Raw genomic sequence first — 18,158 nt, forward strand, 5'->3', positions numbered from 1 at the left:
AGTCTCGCAGCCGCTCTTTCACCCTTAGCTTCGATATAAGTCTACAAATATCTCTTCTAGGGTGATTGAGTGTTGTCTTTGTGTAGATCTTGTCATCCAGCCGGAATCTGTATGTGTCAAGTTCAACGAGATTTAGTTGTGACCAACATAATACTAGCTATATATCTATTTCGAATGCGACAAATTAAGAAATGTCAGTTTGCTGATTGTGTACGGCTTTAGGTGGATCCGTGATAGAATGATATTTGGCAAAAAAACCTCATTAATGTGGCACTACGGGTCACCAAATAAACATAACTGTGAGACTATCCTGGACAGATGTGACACTTTCTTCTAGGCCGTTCGTCGACTTCACGTTGTGGGATCAATTATTTCAATCATCGATTAACTGACTCCGGAACACCGTTTATGTTGTTACTAAGTTTATATAATTAAACAAATACAGCAAACTACAAAGTTATCATAGTACCCACGGTCTGAGTTTAACATCCTTTCTAACTCAGACCAGAACGGCTTAAACGTGGCAAGAGCCACATACTTCTTGATAGTTCTACATAAGATAAACCGAGGAGGCTATGGGTATGTTCCCCTTGAGCTCCGAATAATGTCTCCCCTACGATCTCATCATGATATTTGAGGGTAAATCAAACAAGCTTTCTCCTATGGATGAAGTATAATACGTCATTTATTAGGGCGGGAAAATTTATATTTTTGGGTAAGTGTTTCGTATAGGCACCGTTTTACGTCAACACTATTTTAGTTAATTGCACTAATCCGTACACGAGATACTGGGCTATAGTACCCTACTTCCAGCAATGTATACTGACATAACTGTCGGTGAGTTAGTCTAAAATAGTAGTAGAATAATGCAATCTACTTCGTTACCCTAGTTTTCGTCACACATCATGTAGGTAAAGAATTTCTATATTAAACAGAACACCTTTCTTTAAACCAAAATAAACCCTATAGTATTACATTAAAAGATACCTCCGGAACATTATGTGTTCTGGAAAATATGAAATAAAGCAAAGAATTAGGTTTCTTGACTTAACTCTTGTCGCCACCAAAAAGGGTTTAAAGGTTAAGACACTTTCCCGCATTCAAACTATGTGATTTGATGATATATTTTGATTAAAACATATTCAAACTAATTAGTGTATCAAAAACTTCCTTCGCGGGGGACTTTTGTTAGTAGCCATGTTGGGGATCATGGTGGCTAAGTGAGTAAGACGCTGCCTCGCTAGCCAGGAGGTCGGGTGTTCGATCCCTGCATTGACCGAGAATGTTCATCCAGATTTTCCGGCGTGGTTCTCCCTTGTCCGTGTGATGCAGGGCGGGGGGGGGGGCTGACAAGGACAGTTGTCTAGTCGTTCCGTGTACAGATTGGCATGCACGTAAAAGATCCCTTGGCAGTTGGAATTCGATATATGAGTAGGCCATCGTTCCGCTGCCCGTATTCATTAGCCTAGTCAGGAGCAGAACAGTAGGACGTTAAACCCCATTTCATTTCATTGGCGTAAACGTAAAAGATCCCTTGACAGTTGGATTTCGATATAAGAGTAGACCGTAGTGCCGCTGTCAGGGAAAAATTTCCCTCATAGCGCACTGTATGGCGTATGCCCGTCTTCATTAGCCCAGTTCCGAGCAGAACAGTAGGACGTTAAACCCCATTTCATTTGATTACAGAAGCCATGATTGAGGGAGGGTCCATTTTTTCAGAATGTATTTTTCATTACGTAATGTCTATTTATTGAGGCCTAAGTAAGTTCTTAATTTTCTGTCAACTTCTTTTTCCGCCTTTAATTGCAGGGACTTTTGTACGTTGACACCCTTCAATGTTCCCAAAACCGATTAACCATTTGATCAAGAAATAATCACTCCCTCCGTCAGGGTACCATAAAATAAGTCGTCAGGTTGCCAGTTAGTGATACCCTGACATTTTCGCCCAGTGCTTGCCCCATGGGTGTTTTTCGGGCATTCCAGTACTTTACTAGTAAGATTGGGTGTCTGTACTTCCCATATACATCAAATTTGTCATACTTGTATTGGAAATAACCACCCGATAAATGCTTTCGGGAAAATTTATTTTTAAAGGGTAGGACTCTTCGTTCATTAGTAGCGCTTAAAGGTGATATCACAGGCAATGAAGTACACTTCATATAGAAATGAAATGAAATGGGATTTAACGTCTTACTGTTACAATTCATATAAATAGTCAAGACATTGGCCGGAGATCTAATGATAGACGGCTTGTTATTTTATTATTTTGATATGTCGTTTGATTATAGATATAGATCTAGACACAATAGACCAAATCTGCACCGAACCCATACAAGTTTATGTAGCGTGCTTTACGGTAAACAAAGGTGAGTGCGATTAAAAATTACATCAATCATATGCCAAAATTGTTAACAAATAACTTCAATTAAATTTCTTTCTCGTTCAATGATACATTCAAGTTTTAATTTTAGAAGTTAAAAATGTATTATGTAACAGCTAAATCACCCTACTGCACGTCTTTTATTTTGCCTAAAATTTTGTATAAACTATTATTTAGACATTTTTTCACATGGCAAGCGTATAATTACCTCTTTAGAGTATCGGGTGGCAGACATATAAATGGATTAACACGCCAGCGAGATTTTAAACAATAACGATACATTGGATAATTGTGACTTGTCCAGTACCGTTGCTACGATAATAAACAATCAACGCTATATCTTCCAACGCTTATAACGTTATTTGATTTCAGTTTCAATCTATTCATATTTCATTATCTATTTATATATTAACTATTAAAGCACAGACGCCTAGCTCGTATCTAATTCTTTACAAAGATTTTCTATGTACAGATATACTGCATAATAGCTTAGTGAATTTCTGGTATATACCAGAAAAGTAAGAGGCCTTGTTATACGCCAGTGGCCGGAGCTCACTAGAGAAGTCAAGTGGTTTAAATACAAAAGGATTATTAGGAAAATTCCAGAATTTAGTAGTTTAGACACAGTATGCTGTGGGCATATTTCTGACGAATGCGCTACATACATATATTATTATAAATGGAAAACACATTGTGCCTGACAATACAATAACCTTCAATGACTTATTAAATCCACACACATTTCTCAGTATTTTGGATGTTTCTCTAGTCAATGACAAAGTTTTCATGGCGATTACATCACGTAACTCTTAAAGATACATAGTCCCGAAAGTATTGATTGGGTGGTTATTTCCAATAAATTATGGCAAATTTGGATATGGAATGTAAAGACATCCATTCTTACTAGAAAAACGCCGGATTTTCCAAATAACACCCATGGGACAAGCACTGGGCAAAAATGGCCGCCCGACGGCTTATTGTATGCCAGCTTGACTGAGGGAGCGGTATAAGAGACTCTGCAATTAAACGGCGGAAAAAGAGGTTGACAGAATATTTTTCAAGAATTTACTTAGGCCTCAATATGTATGGTCAATGGACAGTAAGTAATGACAAATACATTCTAAAAAATGGACTCTCGCTAAGGCCAGTTAGGTGACAAACATGGCTTCTAAAAACAGATTTTTTTTAAAGCTTGATGTATCGACTCGAGAATACAAGGTTTTGAGAGTGATTTGACGCAAATTTTAATAGGTTTATTAGTTTATTAGTATTTAGTCCTAATATATCATCAAACCACACAGTTTGAACGCGGGAAAGTATATTTAACAAAAAAATATTGAAATGTGGTTTCATTCTCCACTCTAATGTGTATTATAATTGTACAGAATTACTTGAGAAAGAAGCAGCGAGAAGTATGATTTGTCAGTGTACCTATCCGTGTGTTTTAACAGAATACCGAACAGATTCATCATTTTCTTACTTTCCTAACGATGCGGCTAGACAACGACTTGTGGAGTTGGGTGAGGCTCCCAACTTAGAAAATGCTGGGTTGGTATTAATTTTATATTAAATGTAACTTCTTTTACCACCCAATAATACATTCTAGTAGATATCGCTCGTGTGATAAAGTATTGGTCAATGAAAAGGGAACTACTTTATTATAAAGGAACCGCTTTTTAAAAATAAAAGTAACTTCTTTTTTATTAAAAAAACATTATTTTTATTTAATTGATATTGAAGGAAACAATGAGTCAATATATGACTTTGCAATAGCTAAATTCCTGTCAAAAATGTAATGTAATCAGATTATGTGAAAGTGAAATCTATACCAAACAATTATATTTATTTATTTGTACATGTAAGAAAGGGTTGGGTGATAAACAAAGCCTGGGGTTTTTTTTAACCTTATCGTCGTATGTTGATATTTTTTGATATCAAAAAAGACTCGTAGGAGATTCTCTATTTACCACGTAAATTCAGTACATAACGCCTTGGTTCAGAGAAAATTCGTGATATCAAAATTATATATTATCTACATTTAGTTTTATTTTGATTTCGAAGAAAGCAGGGAACTATGACCATGGATTTACCCGTCGTAATTAAGGTAGAATGTTCAAACTTGGTGTAGATGTTGGCTTTCTGAATATCTTGACTTTGTTCGATGATGAACACAATTAACTACTTGATGGATTTCAACCAGATTTTATTATTGGGATATGCTTAAAATAAAGTTGTCTCTGTAAGGATGTTCGACTTTAGACTTTATAGATATGTCCTAAAACTAGGTCGGGTGGGAAGACTTTTAGACAGGACAACCACCTTATTTTCAATCTAAACATTATTTTGCTGGAATGTTTAGTAAAACACGTGTGGAAAATTAAGGTGATTGCCTCCACAGGGTTATACAGGAATGGATTGGAAACTGGACGTTTTCTTTAGCCGATTATATTCACACAAGACATAAATTTTACATATGTCCTAAAACCGGGTCGGATGGGGTGCCGTTTAGCCAGGAAAACCACCTTATTTTCAATCTAAACATTATTTTGCTGGAATGTGTAAAATTAGGTTGATTGGCTCCACGGGGTTATACAGGAGTGGATTGGTAACGAGACATTTTCTTCTTGCCAATTATTTTAACATAAGACATATGAATTATTAACACATTGGAGTCGGTATCGCAATAGAATTGTAGAGATTTTCTTTTAGTCGAAGCTTTTAATGCAATACATAGGCGACGAAAGACTACTTAACCATTTCTTTATTCTGCAGGCGTAACTTTATCAAGTTCAACATTAATTTTAAGGAAATGATCGTTGAAACCATTGAACACAAACCAGAATACAGTACCGATAAGATTTTGGGTGAGTACGGCGAACAAACAAACGTTGAACTACCCTTTTTTATCTAATACGGATACAGCTGAATACGGATAGTTCTGGACAGCCATATTCTATGCGGTACTAAACAAATATATTTCAGATAGGTTGCAATTGGGTAACGACATTTAGGAGACCACGGTCACCAAATCGCCCACTTTTCCACAGAAAGGCCCAGACTATTGATTCATTATTTATAGACTGCTCTTGGAATACGAGGAGGTCGAATCCCATTGAACTCAAACTCGAAAACCCGTTATTGCATAGGTAGTAATCCCCAAGACCGTATACAAAACTATAGTTGTTTGAGCCAGGGCGCAGTTTGAGTGGTATCAACTGGTTACACATATTGATGTTGACGTTGATAAAGGGCCAAACATGGATAATCGAGACTTTGTTTTTGATCGTACCGACTTTAGTAATGATGATCGAGGCCAGCCTACAATTCAAAAGCTAATATCTCGGTTCAGAGTGGAGGGGTTCGACTAAAATTTTCTGCATATTCTATTTACGTTATCATTTTTTTAAAAACTATTATTGCGAGAACTGTCAACTCTTAATCTAATCCCCCATACTGCCACTGTAATGGAGTTTTAACTTTCTATTTTTTTTGCAGGTACTGTTGGTGGCTATCTTGGGCTTTGTTTGGGAGCTAGTCTCATTTCAGTTGCCGAAGTCATGGAAACTGTTATAACCAAATCCTGGTTTTTACTAAAACAATTTGTAACCTTCAAAACGAAAACAACCAAAGTTCAAACTTTTCAATCATCATAATTTTGTTTTTGATCTAATCTTTTCTCTTTAATTAGAGGGAATATTGCTTTGGAACAACATTGGCATTTATTGTTGAGTTGAATACAGTATATCAAAATTCATTGGGATTGGACCAAGAAGACACGATTTTTTGATAAATCTGGATTAATCAAATTCTCTTTATGTACTGAATGAAGGTAATGATAAGTCAAGGAACATCAGCTTCCTTTCCAATTCAAAACTAATTTTACAGGAATAGTGTTAATCCGTTTGCAAATAGAAAAGCCTTTGCATATATCTAAGTCACAGATTAGAGATGTGGCTAGCTAATCTATCCATAGAAATACAATACCAAATCATATTTAAATACAATTTTACATAACCCATTATACATGATCAAATGATTGTTTGTTACGTTTTTACACTGTTATCATGAATGAAATTATAAGAAAATAATGATGGATGTGAAAGCTACATTTGACATATTAAGAAGACTGTTATTAGGCAATCAAACATGACATGCACAATTAGTATGCATCCGCATTGGAAATTTACATTATTGGTTGAATATTTAGTCCCCATTGCTATGTTGTATAATTTAGTTCTAAATGCTTACGCGTTGAGGGGGGTTGGATGGCTGAATGGTTAGCACGTGCGTGCTGTATCATAAAGTCTGTTATTGAGTCAACTGGCGGGGTTTCGAATCCCCGGTTGTACGTGACAAGGAGTAGGGTCGCCTGTCCAACTTCGTGGGTTTTCTCCGGGTCCTCCGGTTTCCTCCCACTGCTAAAGACCCCTACGCGCATGCGAATTATGGAAATAAAATTGAACCATATGTTAGTCCCGAAATGACCTAGTTTGTGTCGAGTGGACGTTAAACTCCATTTCTCTCTCTCTCTCTCTCTTACGCGTTGACAGTTTTTGCTTAAATAACAAAATTTATAGTTTTCTTGAATAATTAACCCCAAATTGTTTGCTTATTGTTTAGTACCAATTAAATTGAACTTTTATTCAGGTGTTTCTGCTATATTTGTACCGAATATATGTTTTGTTTTAAAAAAACGTGTTTCGTGAATAATGTTACAGCAGCACTATTCTTTCTGACAACACGAATCCATAATACACAACCTAATTGATCAATATGATAGCATATTCGATTTTGTCAAAATGTTTGCTGAACATGTCCATTGTCCATCCAGTACCCGTCTTGAGCAAGAGACTGACAAAAATACTTTTGAGGTTCATTAGTATTGGTAATATCAATGTTTGGTATTCTGTGTATATTTTTTTATATTTAGCAGACCAGGCCCCGAGTTCACAAAGAAAAAAAATTCTCAGTTAATATTTCTGCTCAAAGTTGAGAATAATTCTCAACTTTGGTGTTCACAAAAGCATTTGAGCAAATTCTTAAGTATATAAAATTTTACTCAACTTGAGTATTCCATTAACTGGCGTCATGGATTCCGTAAATCGCGTGCTGTAATTTCGTCATGTTATTTGTTTTCTATGCTACAAGCGACTGGAGTCGACTCTATTTATTAACCAATGAAATCGCTAGGAATGAAAACTATTTTTAGATACCGGTGTTTTACGTGGTAGAACGCCTTAATATTAGCGGTTTTCAATAAGAAATGAATGGAATTGTAGAAATAACTTTATTATTATTATTTTACTTTATTTCCACTTGTCATTGAATAAATATTTATGAAAAAAATCGATTGAATTGTTGTTTTTATTCAATGAAAACTCCACTGAAAATGCTGCTTATAATTGGGTCAAGTGACCAATGACATTCGCAGTTTCGAAAAATGTAAACAAACCAATTCCAACGTCGTCTGCTACGCTTGGCACCAACTAAAAATGGAAGGCGATGGCAGGAAGAGGGCGGCTAATTGGTCAAACGCAGAGGAGATGGTTTTAATCGAGGAGTGTACAAAAAGGGAGGAGACTTTATTTGGGAAAATAAAGGGGTGTGGTGCATTGGGGAAAATTTCAAAACTGAAAGAAAATGGGTGGCAAGAGGTGGTTGATGCTCTGAATTCGTAAGTTTAGCTTCTAATAATTTAGACTAGGCTAGTGCATACAGCTAGATATATATCGGCACTCTTTTATTCACAAAAATAAAATCAATATTAAAAGTTCAACAATTTTAATCTTTATTAAAACGGTGATACTGACATACAATAATAAACCGAACACTAATAATAGTAGTGATAGAAATTATTATTAGATAAATATCACATTCACAGTCAAAATAGGCCTATAAATTACAATTTAGAAGTGTAACTAAATCTACCATTTAAATATTGTTTACTATTTCAGACAATTTATAACAAAAAAGAGGGAAATAGTAGAGGTAAAGAAGAAGTATCATAATATAAAACAAAGAAGTATGTCTAACTAACATTATGTTTCAGATTTAGATAAGGAGTTGACAGTTAAAAAAATAGATTTAAAACTATATAAAAAAATAAAAATGGAAAATCTTGAAAATTTCAGCCAAATCAATTCATGCCCCCTTAAAGCGTCAATGTAATGAAATTATTGTAGATTTAAAAATCATAAATATTTATAAATAATTGTACTATTATTAGCATAAATCTCCATTAAAATATCAGTCACTGAAAATTTATATTTTAACTTTTCAAGGTAAAGAAAAACTCGACCAGATGAAAAGGCCCAAAACAGGTGGGGGACCGAATCAAAGCTATACTGATGCTGAAGACCTACTTCTAAATACAATGGAGGGCAGACCCGAAATTGAAGGCCTTTCATTTGGTATTGATACAGATGGTAACTACTACAAATTACATACTAAAGTAATAATTAATCAATAGCTATATATATGTTATACTAGACACTTAAAACTTTAAAATAATCAGTAAACCCACAATAAAATATATTTTCCTATTTAGATCTACAGATACTACCACCGACACTACCACTTACATATCCTATAGAAATATTATTTGAAGGTAAAGTATAGAATTAATTATTGATCTATAATACATTCAATATACAAATTACACATAATGGAAAACTATTTAAATATCACTTAATTGATTAATTTCATACATAGAATTTATTTTATTACCTAATAGATCATAAACCCTTATTCAAATTATTTACAGAACAAGCTACTGGTACATTTAAGGAAGATTCGGCAGATAAAACTAGTACGATAATGACACCAACACCAAAAAGGCAAAAAGGTACAATTCCTAATGCGTCAATTTACATGTCATGATAATTTCATAAAAAATAAAGACAAATACTATAATGTACCTTTATCTTTTACAGTTTGTAAAGGGTTAACACAGCTAGAAGAAGAAAACATAAGATTAGATAATGAAAGAATAAAATTAGAGATAGAAAAATTGAAACAACAAAGGAGAAATTTGGAAATAGAATATGAAATTCTGTGTATAAAAAGAAATAAATTAAATGAATGAAACAGTATCAATGCATTTGTTTTTATTAACAAGGCTTTTTATTCCGTTGACATAATTTGTGATTTTCTCTACTTCATTATGGCTGTATAAGAAGTTCGCCTCAACTAGCTGCCATTTACATGACATGTATATATGTCCCTTAATAAGTACATGTATAAATTATTATTCTAAAAATTACTGACTGTTATAAAAGTTTTAAATGAAACAGATTAAGCTTTCACCCCACTGAAATTTGTTGTAAGTACATGTCATGTACAATTGTTAATCTTTTAGAGGCATTTAGTAACTGGATAGAGTAATAAACTTTAACACATATTCATGGAAAGTAAAATTACTAATATAATATTTGAAGAGTATTCTCTAAAGATTATCAAGGAAATGCAGGAATACATAAGTAGATATTACATTTAATATGTACACCTATACTGAAACAATTATGAAAAAAATTTGGTAGCAATTTTATTACGTTTTTTTACTCCATCCAGTGTTATTATGCGGTTATAACTGGCAACAGCCTCATCACTTCCGTCATAATCTAAATCTAAAAAATCAACATCTGTAACTAAAACATCCCCCCCTACCTATCCCAAGATTATGTAAAATTACACACGCAGTTATGTAAATGACAGCTTGCTGAGGAGAACTTCTTATGCCATAATGCAGTAGAGCAAATCTTCTTTTTAAAATTCCAAATGTTTGTTCAATTAAAACTCTTGTTCTGCATAAGCTGGTGTTAAAATTTTCTTCATGTCTGTTTGTTGGGTTTAAAAAAGGTGTCATTAAATAGGTCAAACATGGATATCCAGAATCCCCAAGCAATAGACCATTGTGAATACCTACAAAATAAATTTTTAAAATATAAATTAATATGACAGACAGATGATAGTTTACATGCGTCATGCTGATTTTTTTTTTTAATTTCAAGGTCATCTACATGGGGAAATAAAAATCAATTTTAGCATGAACTGGGGTTTAATGGCTTATTTTCTTCTCCACAGGCCAAATGCAAATGTGCATGTCCCATACAGTGAGCCTTGAGGAAAATATTGCATGCACAAATGAGGTATTCTTTTGTGATTTCCTACTGTTGTTAGTGACGGGTCCTTTAAACAAGAGAGATATTGTGTCCCAAAAAGTGTGACGGATGGACAGACGAACCCATTTTAATACTCCCCTGCTTTTTCGAAATAATGTACGCTGACAATTTTATGTATGGGGGTCCTCGGTTTATCAGATAAACCAAACAACTACACACTTGCAATATAGACAAGAGGCCAATGCTAGGCTTGTTAGCGAGCCGGAAGCACACTGTCTATATACAGTCCATGCTAACACAAAATTTAAAGGCCGCATGACTCTATTTTTTGGAACCTTGAAATAGACAAAAATGGTTCTAAAAGCTCATATTAATGTAATATGAATGTATTTAAAATTTATAGTGATTTATATTCAATTTTTGAAGAAAATATATTGTAATTTATAATCAATTATGTTCGATGAAATACTTGAACTGTTCAAATTGAAATGCAGTCGTTTACGTCTGCTTAGTGCATTCTACACATTTTTTTTTTTTGAATCGGCCTTTCTTCACTAATTACTTCAACATTTTGTTGTACGATATGTTTTTATTAGTTCATAACAAAATGGCAACCGAAACCATTGGGTACATGACTCGTGTACTGATTATAAAATGTTAATTGTGTCTTAAATATTGGATATTAGGGTCCTATAGTTTCACAGCAAGATAACAACATCAATAATGATTGAAATTGATCAATATTGAATTCTAATTTGTGTTTTTAATTTCGAATATTATGGAAAGTATTAAGTTAGAGACTTAGCTCCTTTACAGGTAATACATTTTACTGTAGGTATCAGGCACTGTGATATTATTTCTTAGAAGTTATTATGTTTGCCAACCCTGCTGAAAGTCAATAACATAAATACAAAATATACATGTACATACCATTTTGAAATTGGTTATTCAATTCACACTGACGCCAAATCCTGCTGTCGTGAACTGATCTGGGCCAGTTAGCACACAACGAAGTTATTCTAAATTTGGGGTCACAAATCATCTATAAAAATAAAGTCACACTGTAGATTTTATGATCTAATACATTAATCATATTTCAAACTTGCTTAAATTAAATTCAAAAGTAATTATACAGGCATGATGCCAGGGCTAAATGCATATTGCATATCTTTCTTTTGGGCATTAAATGCTACATATAAATACATTAACATGACAAGACCATAATCAACTCTTGATGCCAACAGATGGATTCAATTCTAAGTAAGTAGATACTAGATTAGAATAGTTTGACCATTTAATGATATAATTAAAAACTGGAGAAATGATGCCAATACTTGAGTAACAAGTGGTTACTATCAATACTATTTCTAAAAATTATTAGCATTTATTTCTATATGATGCTCATCGGTACCTGTACATTGAGGGCATGTACTCCTTTTCTGTTGACAAAATCATTTTCATTTTTATTAGGTGTGGCAATTTTAATTTGAGTTCCGTCAACACAGCCAAGTACTTTCGGGAATCCTGAAAAACAAAGTTATAGACCTACTTGAATTATTGTTGTTTTCACTTTATTATTTATAATAAATAGATTATAATTTGTCGTGGTTTGCTTGAAATAAAATAAACTGTTCACAGATGAAGGCACGAATATGAACATTTTCTACTTGCAGTTTCACATTGTTAGTCTAGACTCTAATATTAGATTAGTAATATCTACAAAATGTCATGATTACTGACAGATTACGCAAATAATACATGAAAAGAGTTTGTATTTTGTAACAATCTATTTGAACATAATTGTATGTGTCATTGTGTAGTAGATTTATCAAAACATTTATCGTAAAATTCAGCGGTGTCAACAATCAAACATCGATAAACAAGCCTCTCGGTCGAATATGTCACACAACCAATGAAGGCCTTCGTTTGGTAGCGCTGTGGTATTTACAGTCCAGTTCACTGCAGACGAGGGTAAGTTGGGTGATTTAGCAATGGACTTGTCGGTGATGATATTTTTAGATTGCGGGTTATTATATATAATTGCGGCGGAGACGTGAAGGGGACACAAGACAAATGGTAAACACAGTGTACGTACCTGCAATTTTTCTGAACCCTTCCATAACACGCTTAGCATCTTCTCCGACGGGAAACTTTATCAAATGGATCAGATTCCGAATGATGGCCGAACAAACCCTCCGGATGCATCGGAAGGTTGTGGGGCGGGACACTCTCAGAGTGTCCGCAACCAATAACTGGAAAGCACCCGTTGCCAAAAACCTCAGGCAAATCAATACTTGCAGTTGCACCATAGGCAAAATAGCACAACTTCGCCTTGTGGGGGATTTAATACTTTCCCTTACCTGTTCTTCTATGAAAAGGATAGACCCCCGACGAAACCGAAAACGTTCAAAAAGCTCGTCATCCTCTAAACGGTTTAAGGGGTCATCCCTTTCATAGAAGACTCGAGGCCTAGGGAGTTGGCGTCGTCTCAAGCGTCTAAATCGTCGTACGGCGGCCATTCTACTTTAGACTTAAGTACGCTTAGCAGCTTTCTCAAATATTTAAGAAATTTCTCAAATATTTGAGAACTTTCTCAACTTTGAGAACAAAAATGTTCTCAAATTGTTTTGTGAACTCCATTTATTTTGAGAATTTTCGATTTGAGAAAATTCTCAAAATTGAGCATAGATTTGTACTTAAGTATGCTTTGTGAACTCGGGGCCAGACTTGATTCATTTTTAATGAACATTTTATTCGGGCATTTGCTCTGTGTATTGAAGTAAATAGGATTTTCCATTGTAACACCCGCCCCACCGACGATCGGAATGACAGTTGACTGCTGTGGTGAGAACAGAATAATAAAGAAAATCGTTGGAAAGCAACGGGGTTCTTTCTTTCAATAAGACAAACAAAAAATAGATCGGTGAAGAATTATTGGAGCATATAGGCAGTGCAACTTAGATTTCTTAATCAAGGGACATAACTCTGGAAAATAGTTGAATTCTACCTTTCAATAGTATAGACAACAAATATAATTTGCAGGAAGATACATGTATTATTAGTGGCCTATAAAGTTCTAAAAACATTTTGTAACCATGGGGCATAACCCTGAGTGTAATAATCGAAAAATGTTGAAAATCAACAAGCCTAAAGACCACCCATTTCAATTTCAAGAAAATGCATGGATTATAGTAGCCTATATATTGTGTCAATAAGACATATGAAAGACAAACGACCTATCAACAGCAACGGCAATATACGACCACAGATATATTGACCACCCCATGCTTTATTTGACACCCCCACATAGTTTTTGCCATTTGTTTTCTGATTATACAAGATCAATCCTACTTAAAGCACGTGAAACTGGTGTGAATTATAACAACAAGGACCACGTGGACAGGTGGCTACAATATGTTGATTGACTTCGAGTGGGGGTGTAACGTCCACTCGCCCCAAATGGTTCAATTTTCAAGTAGGGGTCCTTCCTTAGCATGGGAAAGAAACCTTAGCATCCTCGGAATCGAAACTTATTTATAGACCTTATGATTTAAAGTACACACTTAAAGGAAACCAATACTCCGTTGATAGACGACATCCGCTAAATAGCCTGGTTATCAAATGGTCAGCTCGAAGAACTACGCCCCCCCCCCACCACAACTATCTGTAGTCCGATTTATTTTGTAATGGGCATTTAGTGAAAGCGATATATAATAATATAGGGACCATCTCTGTCTAATAATCAGTCTCTACGGGGACTGGAACCTAAAGTAAGAATAACTGACAAGGCTTAATCAGTTTTATAGTTAGTAAATGCAATTCAAAATATGAATAATAATAATACGTTAAGTATTACAAAATAATATTGAATATGGAAATACGTTATGAAATCAAGTTAAAATGAAAATACATGTAACAAATATCATTAATTATACTTAGAAACTTAAATTTATCACCCAATAATACATTCTACAGTAGATATCGCTTGTGTGATATATTTCATAATCCTTAGGAGATATCGCTTTACATGAATTTGATTGGTCAGTTGAAAAGGAACTACTTTTTTTATTTTCAAAGAACAGTTGATTTCTTATTAAAAGTAACTTTTTTTTTTATTAAAAATGAACTATTGTTATCTACGGAGCCCCTTACGTGCACGATTCCACTCTTATATAATTTTTTCGGGCATGATTCCACACTTATATAATTATTTCGTTTAAACGAAATACTAATTCGTTATAACGAAATACTAATTCGTTATAACGAAATACTAATTCGTTATAACGAAATACTAATTCGTTATAACGAAATACTAATTCGTTATAACGAAATACTAATTCGTTATAACGAAATATTCGTTTAAACGAAATAATTAATTCGTTATAACGAAATATATAATTCTTTTAAACGAAATATTATTCGTTAATACGAAATATTATTTCGTTAATACGAAATATTAATTCGTTAATACGAAATATTATTTCGTTTAAACGAATTATTTATTTCGTTTAAACGAATTAGTTATTTCGTTTAAACGAATTAATTGTTTCGTTTAAACGAATTAATTGTTTCGTTATAACGAATTAATTATTTCGTTACAACGAAATTAATTATTTCGTTTAAACGAATGCCCTTGTTTTGAAATGAGTCTCGCTTAACCAGTCTACCGACTATTCTCCGTCTGATTGACAGACCGGGAATGAAATTAAATGGGGTTTAACGTCCTACTGTTCTGCTCCTATACTGGGCTAATGAAGACGGGCATACGCCATACAGTGTGCTATGATGGAAATTTTGCCCGGTCAGCGGCACTATCGCCTACTCTTATATCGAATTGCAAGTGCCAAGGGATCTTTTACGTGCATTCCAATGTATACACGGGACCTCGGTTTTTCGTCTCATCCGAAGGACTAGACAGCTGTCCTTGTCAGGCCCTCCGTTCTGCACCACTGACAAGGGGAAACCACGTCGGAAAATCCAGATGAACTTTCTCGGCCAATGCAGGGATCGAACACCCGACCTCCAGGCTAGCGAGCCAGCGTCTTAACCAACCAGCCACCGTGGCTCCAAATAAAATAAGATACTGTTTATAAACCAATACAAACACAAAACCCCAAAAAACTCTGTTCAACTGGAGTGTTTTATATTACTTAAATATTATCAGAATAATTTACTTTTGTACGTAAAATATTTTATATATCTTTAGAGAAAAAAATAGCCTAATACTTCTCTCAAAAATATGGAGAACGAATATTGCAAAAAAGGAGTATTAGGGCAAATGCACGACAAAGTAGCCTATTTATTCATCTGAAACATATCTAGAATAATTTGCTTTTATACGTAAAATATTTTATTAGTTTTGATAAAAAAAATGTCATGTCTGAAGGATTATGAAAAGGTTGAGATTTTACATGTCCCCAATGAGCCACCATATAGTAAACAGCGTTGCAATTATGACTCCCTTTTAACCCGTTGTGATAAGTCATAATTCTAACTCTCATTATGGTAACAGGTGGCACTATTTACAATACGGTGGCCCATTGAGGACACGTGAAATTGTGCCTTTTATTATAACCCAAAAACACATTTTTTCTTTCAAACATAGCTACAAAAGTAAATCAATCTCGACAATTTTGAAAGAAATTTAGCCTATTCGAGATCTTTATCATATACACATAAATTTTAAAGTTTTAAAAGACATCGAATAAAAATTGTGATCTCTAGAGGATCCACAAGCTATGTGTGCGACTTTCGTACGATTAGGAGCTATAATCCAAAATGTTATCGTGAGATAAGTGCAAAAATCGAACCCATCCGAGATCTTTGGGATATCATCATATAGTTTAGGTTTCAGCAAAGTCGGATAAGAAATTGTGACCCGTAGACACACGTATTTATACCACCCAATGTTGACAAATCAGTTTTAAGGTTATGTACCTTTGCAGTCCTGTCAAGTATCATTGGTATAAATTTATTGGTTCAAAATTCATAGACATGGAAATATTAAAATATAAGAAGGGAGGGGTGATGACAATTACCCTGGAACCACTCAACGGGAGTATAATATTAAACTTTGAGAGGATGTAAAATACCAATTTAAGATTCGTTTAGTTATGACACCAAGCTATAGAATGAGATCAATAAGGGCGATGAATCGTTCGCCCAATCCCCAAAGAGTCCTCCTCCTTCCAAACACAAAACCGGTGATTTGGAACTGAACTAAAGTTTAACGTCCTGCTGTTATGCGCCGCCTATGCTAATGAAGTCGGGCACACGCCATGGAGTGTGAATGTCAGGGGATTTTGTACGGACAGGGGCGCTATGGACTACTCCGGGTGCACGCCATTGGGTTTTCGTCCCATTAAGACTGTTCCTAGTCAGGCACTGAGAGGTGGAAAGCACGCCTGAAAAACCCGAGGAACTGTCTCTTCCAAATGCCGGAGCGAACCCGAGACCTCCTGGTTACCGAGCCAGTGACTTACTCACCGAGACACCGCGGCTCCCGATGATTTGGAAGCCTGGCCCGATATAGATTACTTCAATGATATCGAAAATACCCTAATTGTGTGCATAAAATATTTCATAATTTTGAAGGGAAGAGATAAGCTAAACTAGGCATTACCGAATTATATTTATTTAGTCACTTTCATGCATGACGTAATGAGTTCTTGTTTTATATTATTCTTTTAGAAAACAAATACGCCAAAACAATCGATAGTGCATTATTTGTGAAAATGCACGATAAAATAGTCTATTTATTTATCAAATAAAATATCCAAAATAATTTGCTTTTGTACGTATAATATTTTATTATTTTTGACAGAAAAATATCGTCATGTCTGTCGGATTGTTGAAGGGCGTGATTTTACATGTTCCCAATAAGCCACCATACATTGTAAACAGCTTTAGAATTATAGCGCCTTTACCGCGAAACATTTGTAAAATGTCAAAATGTTAACGAAGCTAAACTGACTACAATAGATTAAGAGTATAATGGAAATAAAACAGAATACATAATTCTAAATGCAATATTTAAAAAATAAGTCATATAAATTAGTATTTTTAAATGTGTAAATAGCCAATTTAACATGTGTTAGTAAGAAGTTACATGCATAGAAGTAAGCTTATTAGTATACGCATTACTAGCTTAGGAATTAGAATTATGAGGGAAATGCCGCTCCATACACCCCCCCCCCCCAAGTATCATCTTGACTAATTTTATGATTGAAAAAAAAGTCTGAATCGTTTCTGTCTCTCACATGTATACATATAAAATCTATTAGTGTTTTTTCCCTGCAGAGTAATTTGGTTCCTCGTCGTTGCTGTTGGATTTGGTGGCCTGGGTTATACCTCCATAGATTTGATTGTAGCAATATATCAACGTAATGTTCAAACAGTTTTTAGACAGAACTACAAAAACAAGATCGAATTTCCAGCGATTACAATATGCAATCATTGTCCTTATGATCAATCCAAATTAAATTCATCAGATGACTTTAAAGATCTCACGTGGGCACATACCGAATGGAAGGTTCTAATAGGTCAACCAGTGGGTAATATTTCACAGAGCTTTAGAGATTTGGATACCATCATGGAAAAAGCCGGTATAGGTATGACTGAATTATTCAAACAAGTTCGATGGAACGGGGAAGAGCAAG

General features: G+C 34.5%; 2 protein-coding genes and 1 long non-coding RNA gene across 3 annotated transcripts; 2 read left to right on the forward strand and 1 right to left on the reverse strand.

The window, feature by feature from the left end:
* Window positions 1–3,784: 3,784 nt before the first annotated feature.
* On the forward strand, window positions 3,785–6,161 carry LOC126820474 (uncharacterized). The gene is made up of 3 exons (XR_007679970.2): window positions 3,785–3,928; window positions 5,153–5,244; window positions 5,876–6,161. It is a non-coding gene; the product is annotated as an uncharacterized LOC126820474 (long non-coding RNA).
* Window positions 6,162–7,848: 1,687 nt separating this feature from the next.
* Window positions 7,849–9,464, forward strand: LOC130012908 (nuclear apoptosis-inducing factor 1-like). The gene is made up of 5 exons (XM_056101035.1): window positions 7,849–8,054; window positions 8,335–8,402; window positions 8,662–8,718; window positions 9,144–9,224; window positions 9,313–9,464. Exons 1-5 carry the CDS (start codon window positions 7,873–7,875, stop codon window positions 9,462–9,464), a joined length of 540 nt encoding a protein of 179 aa, XP_055957010.1. The 5' UTR covers window positions 7,849–7,872.
* A 269-nt stretch (window positions 9,465–9,733) lies between these two features.
* On the reverse strand, window positions 9,734–12,028 carry LOC130012909 (putative nuclease HARBI1; the record flags this gene model as incomplete). Its single annotated transcript, XM_056101036.1, has 4 exons — window positions 9,734–9,750; window positions 10,034–10,300; window positions 11,431–11,542; window positions 11,912–12,028. Coding segments are annotated over 4 exons (513 nt in total), but the record flags the coding sequence as incomplete, so codon positions are not given.
* Between the last annotated feature and the right edge of the window lie 6,130 nt (window positions 12,029–18,158).

Source organism: Patella vulgata, chromosome 5 (genome assembly GCF_932274485.2).
Source record: "Patella vulgata chromosome 5, xgPatVulg1.2, whole genome shotgun sequence".
In the NCBI taxonomy this organism is placed as follows: Eukaryota; Metazoa; Mollusca; class Gastropoda; family Patellidae; genus Patella; species Patella vulgata.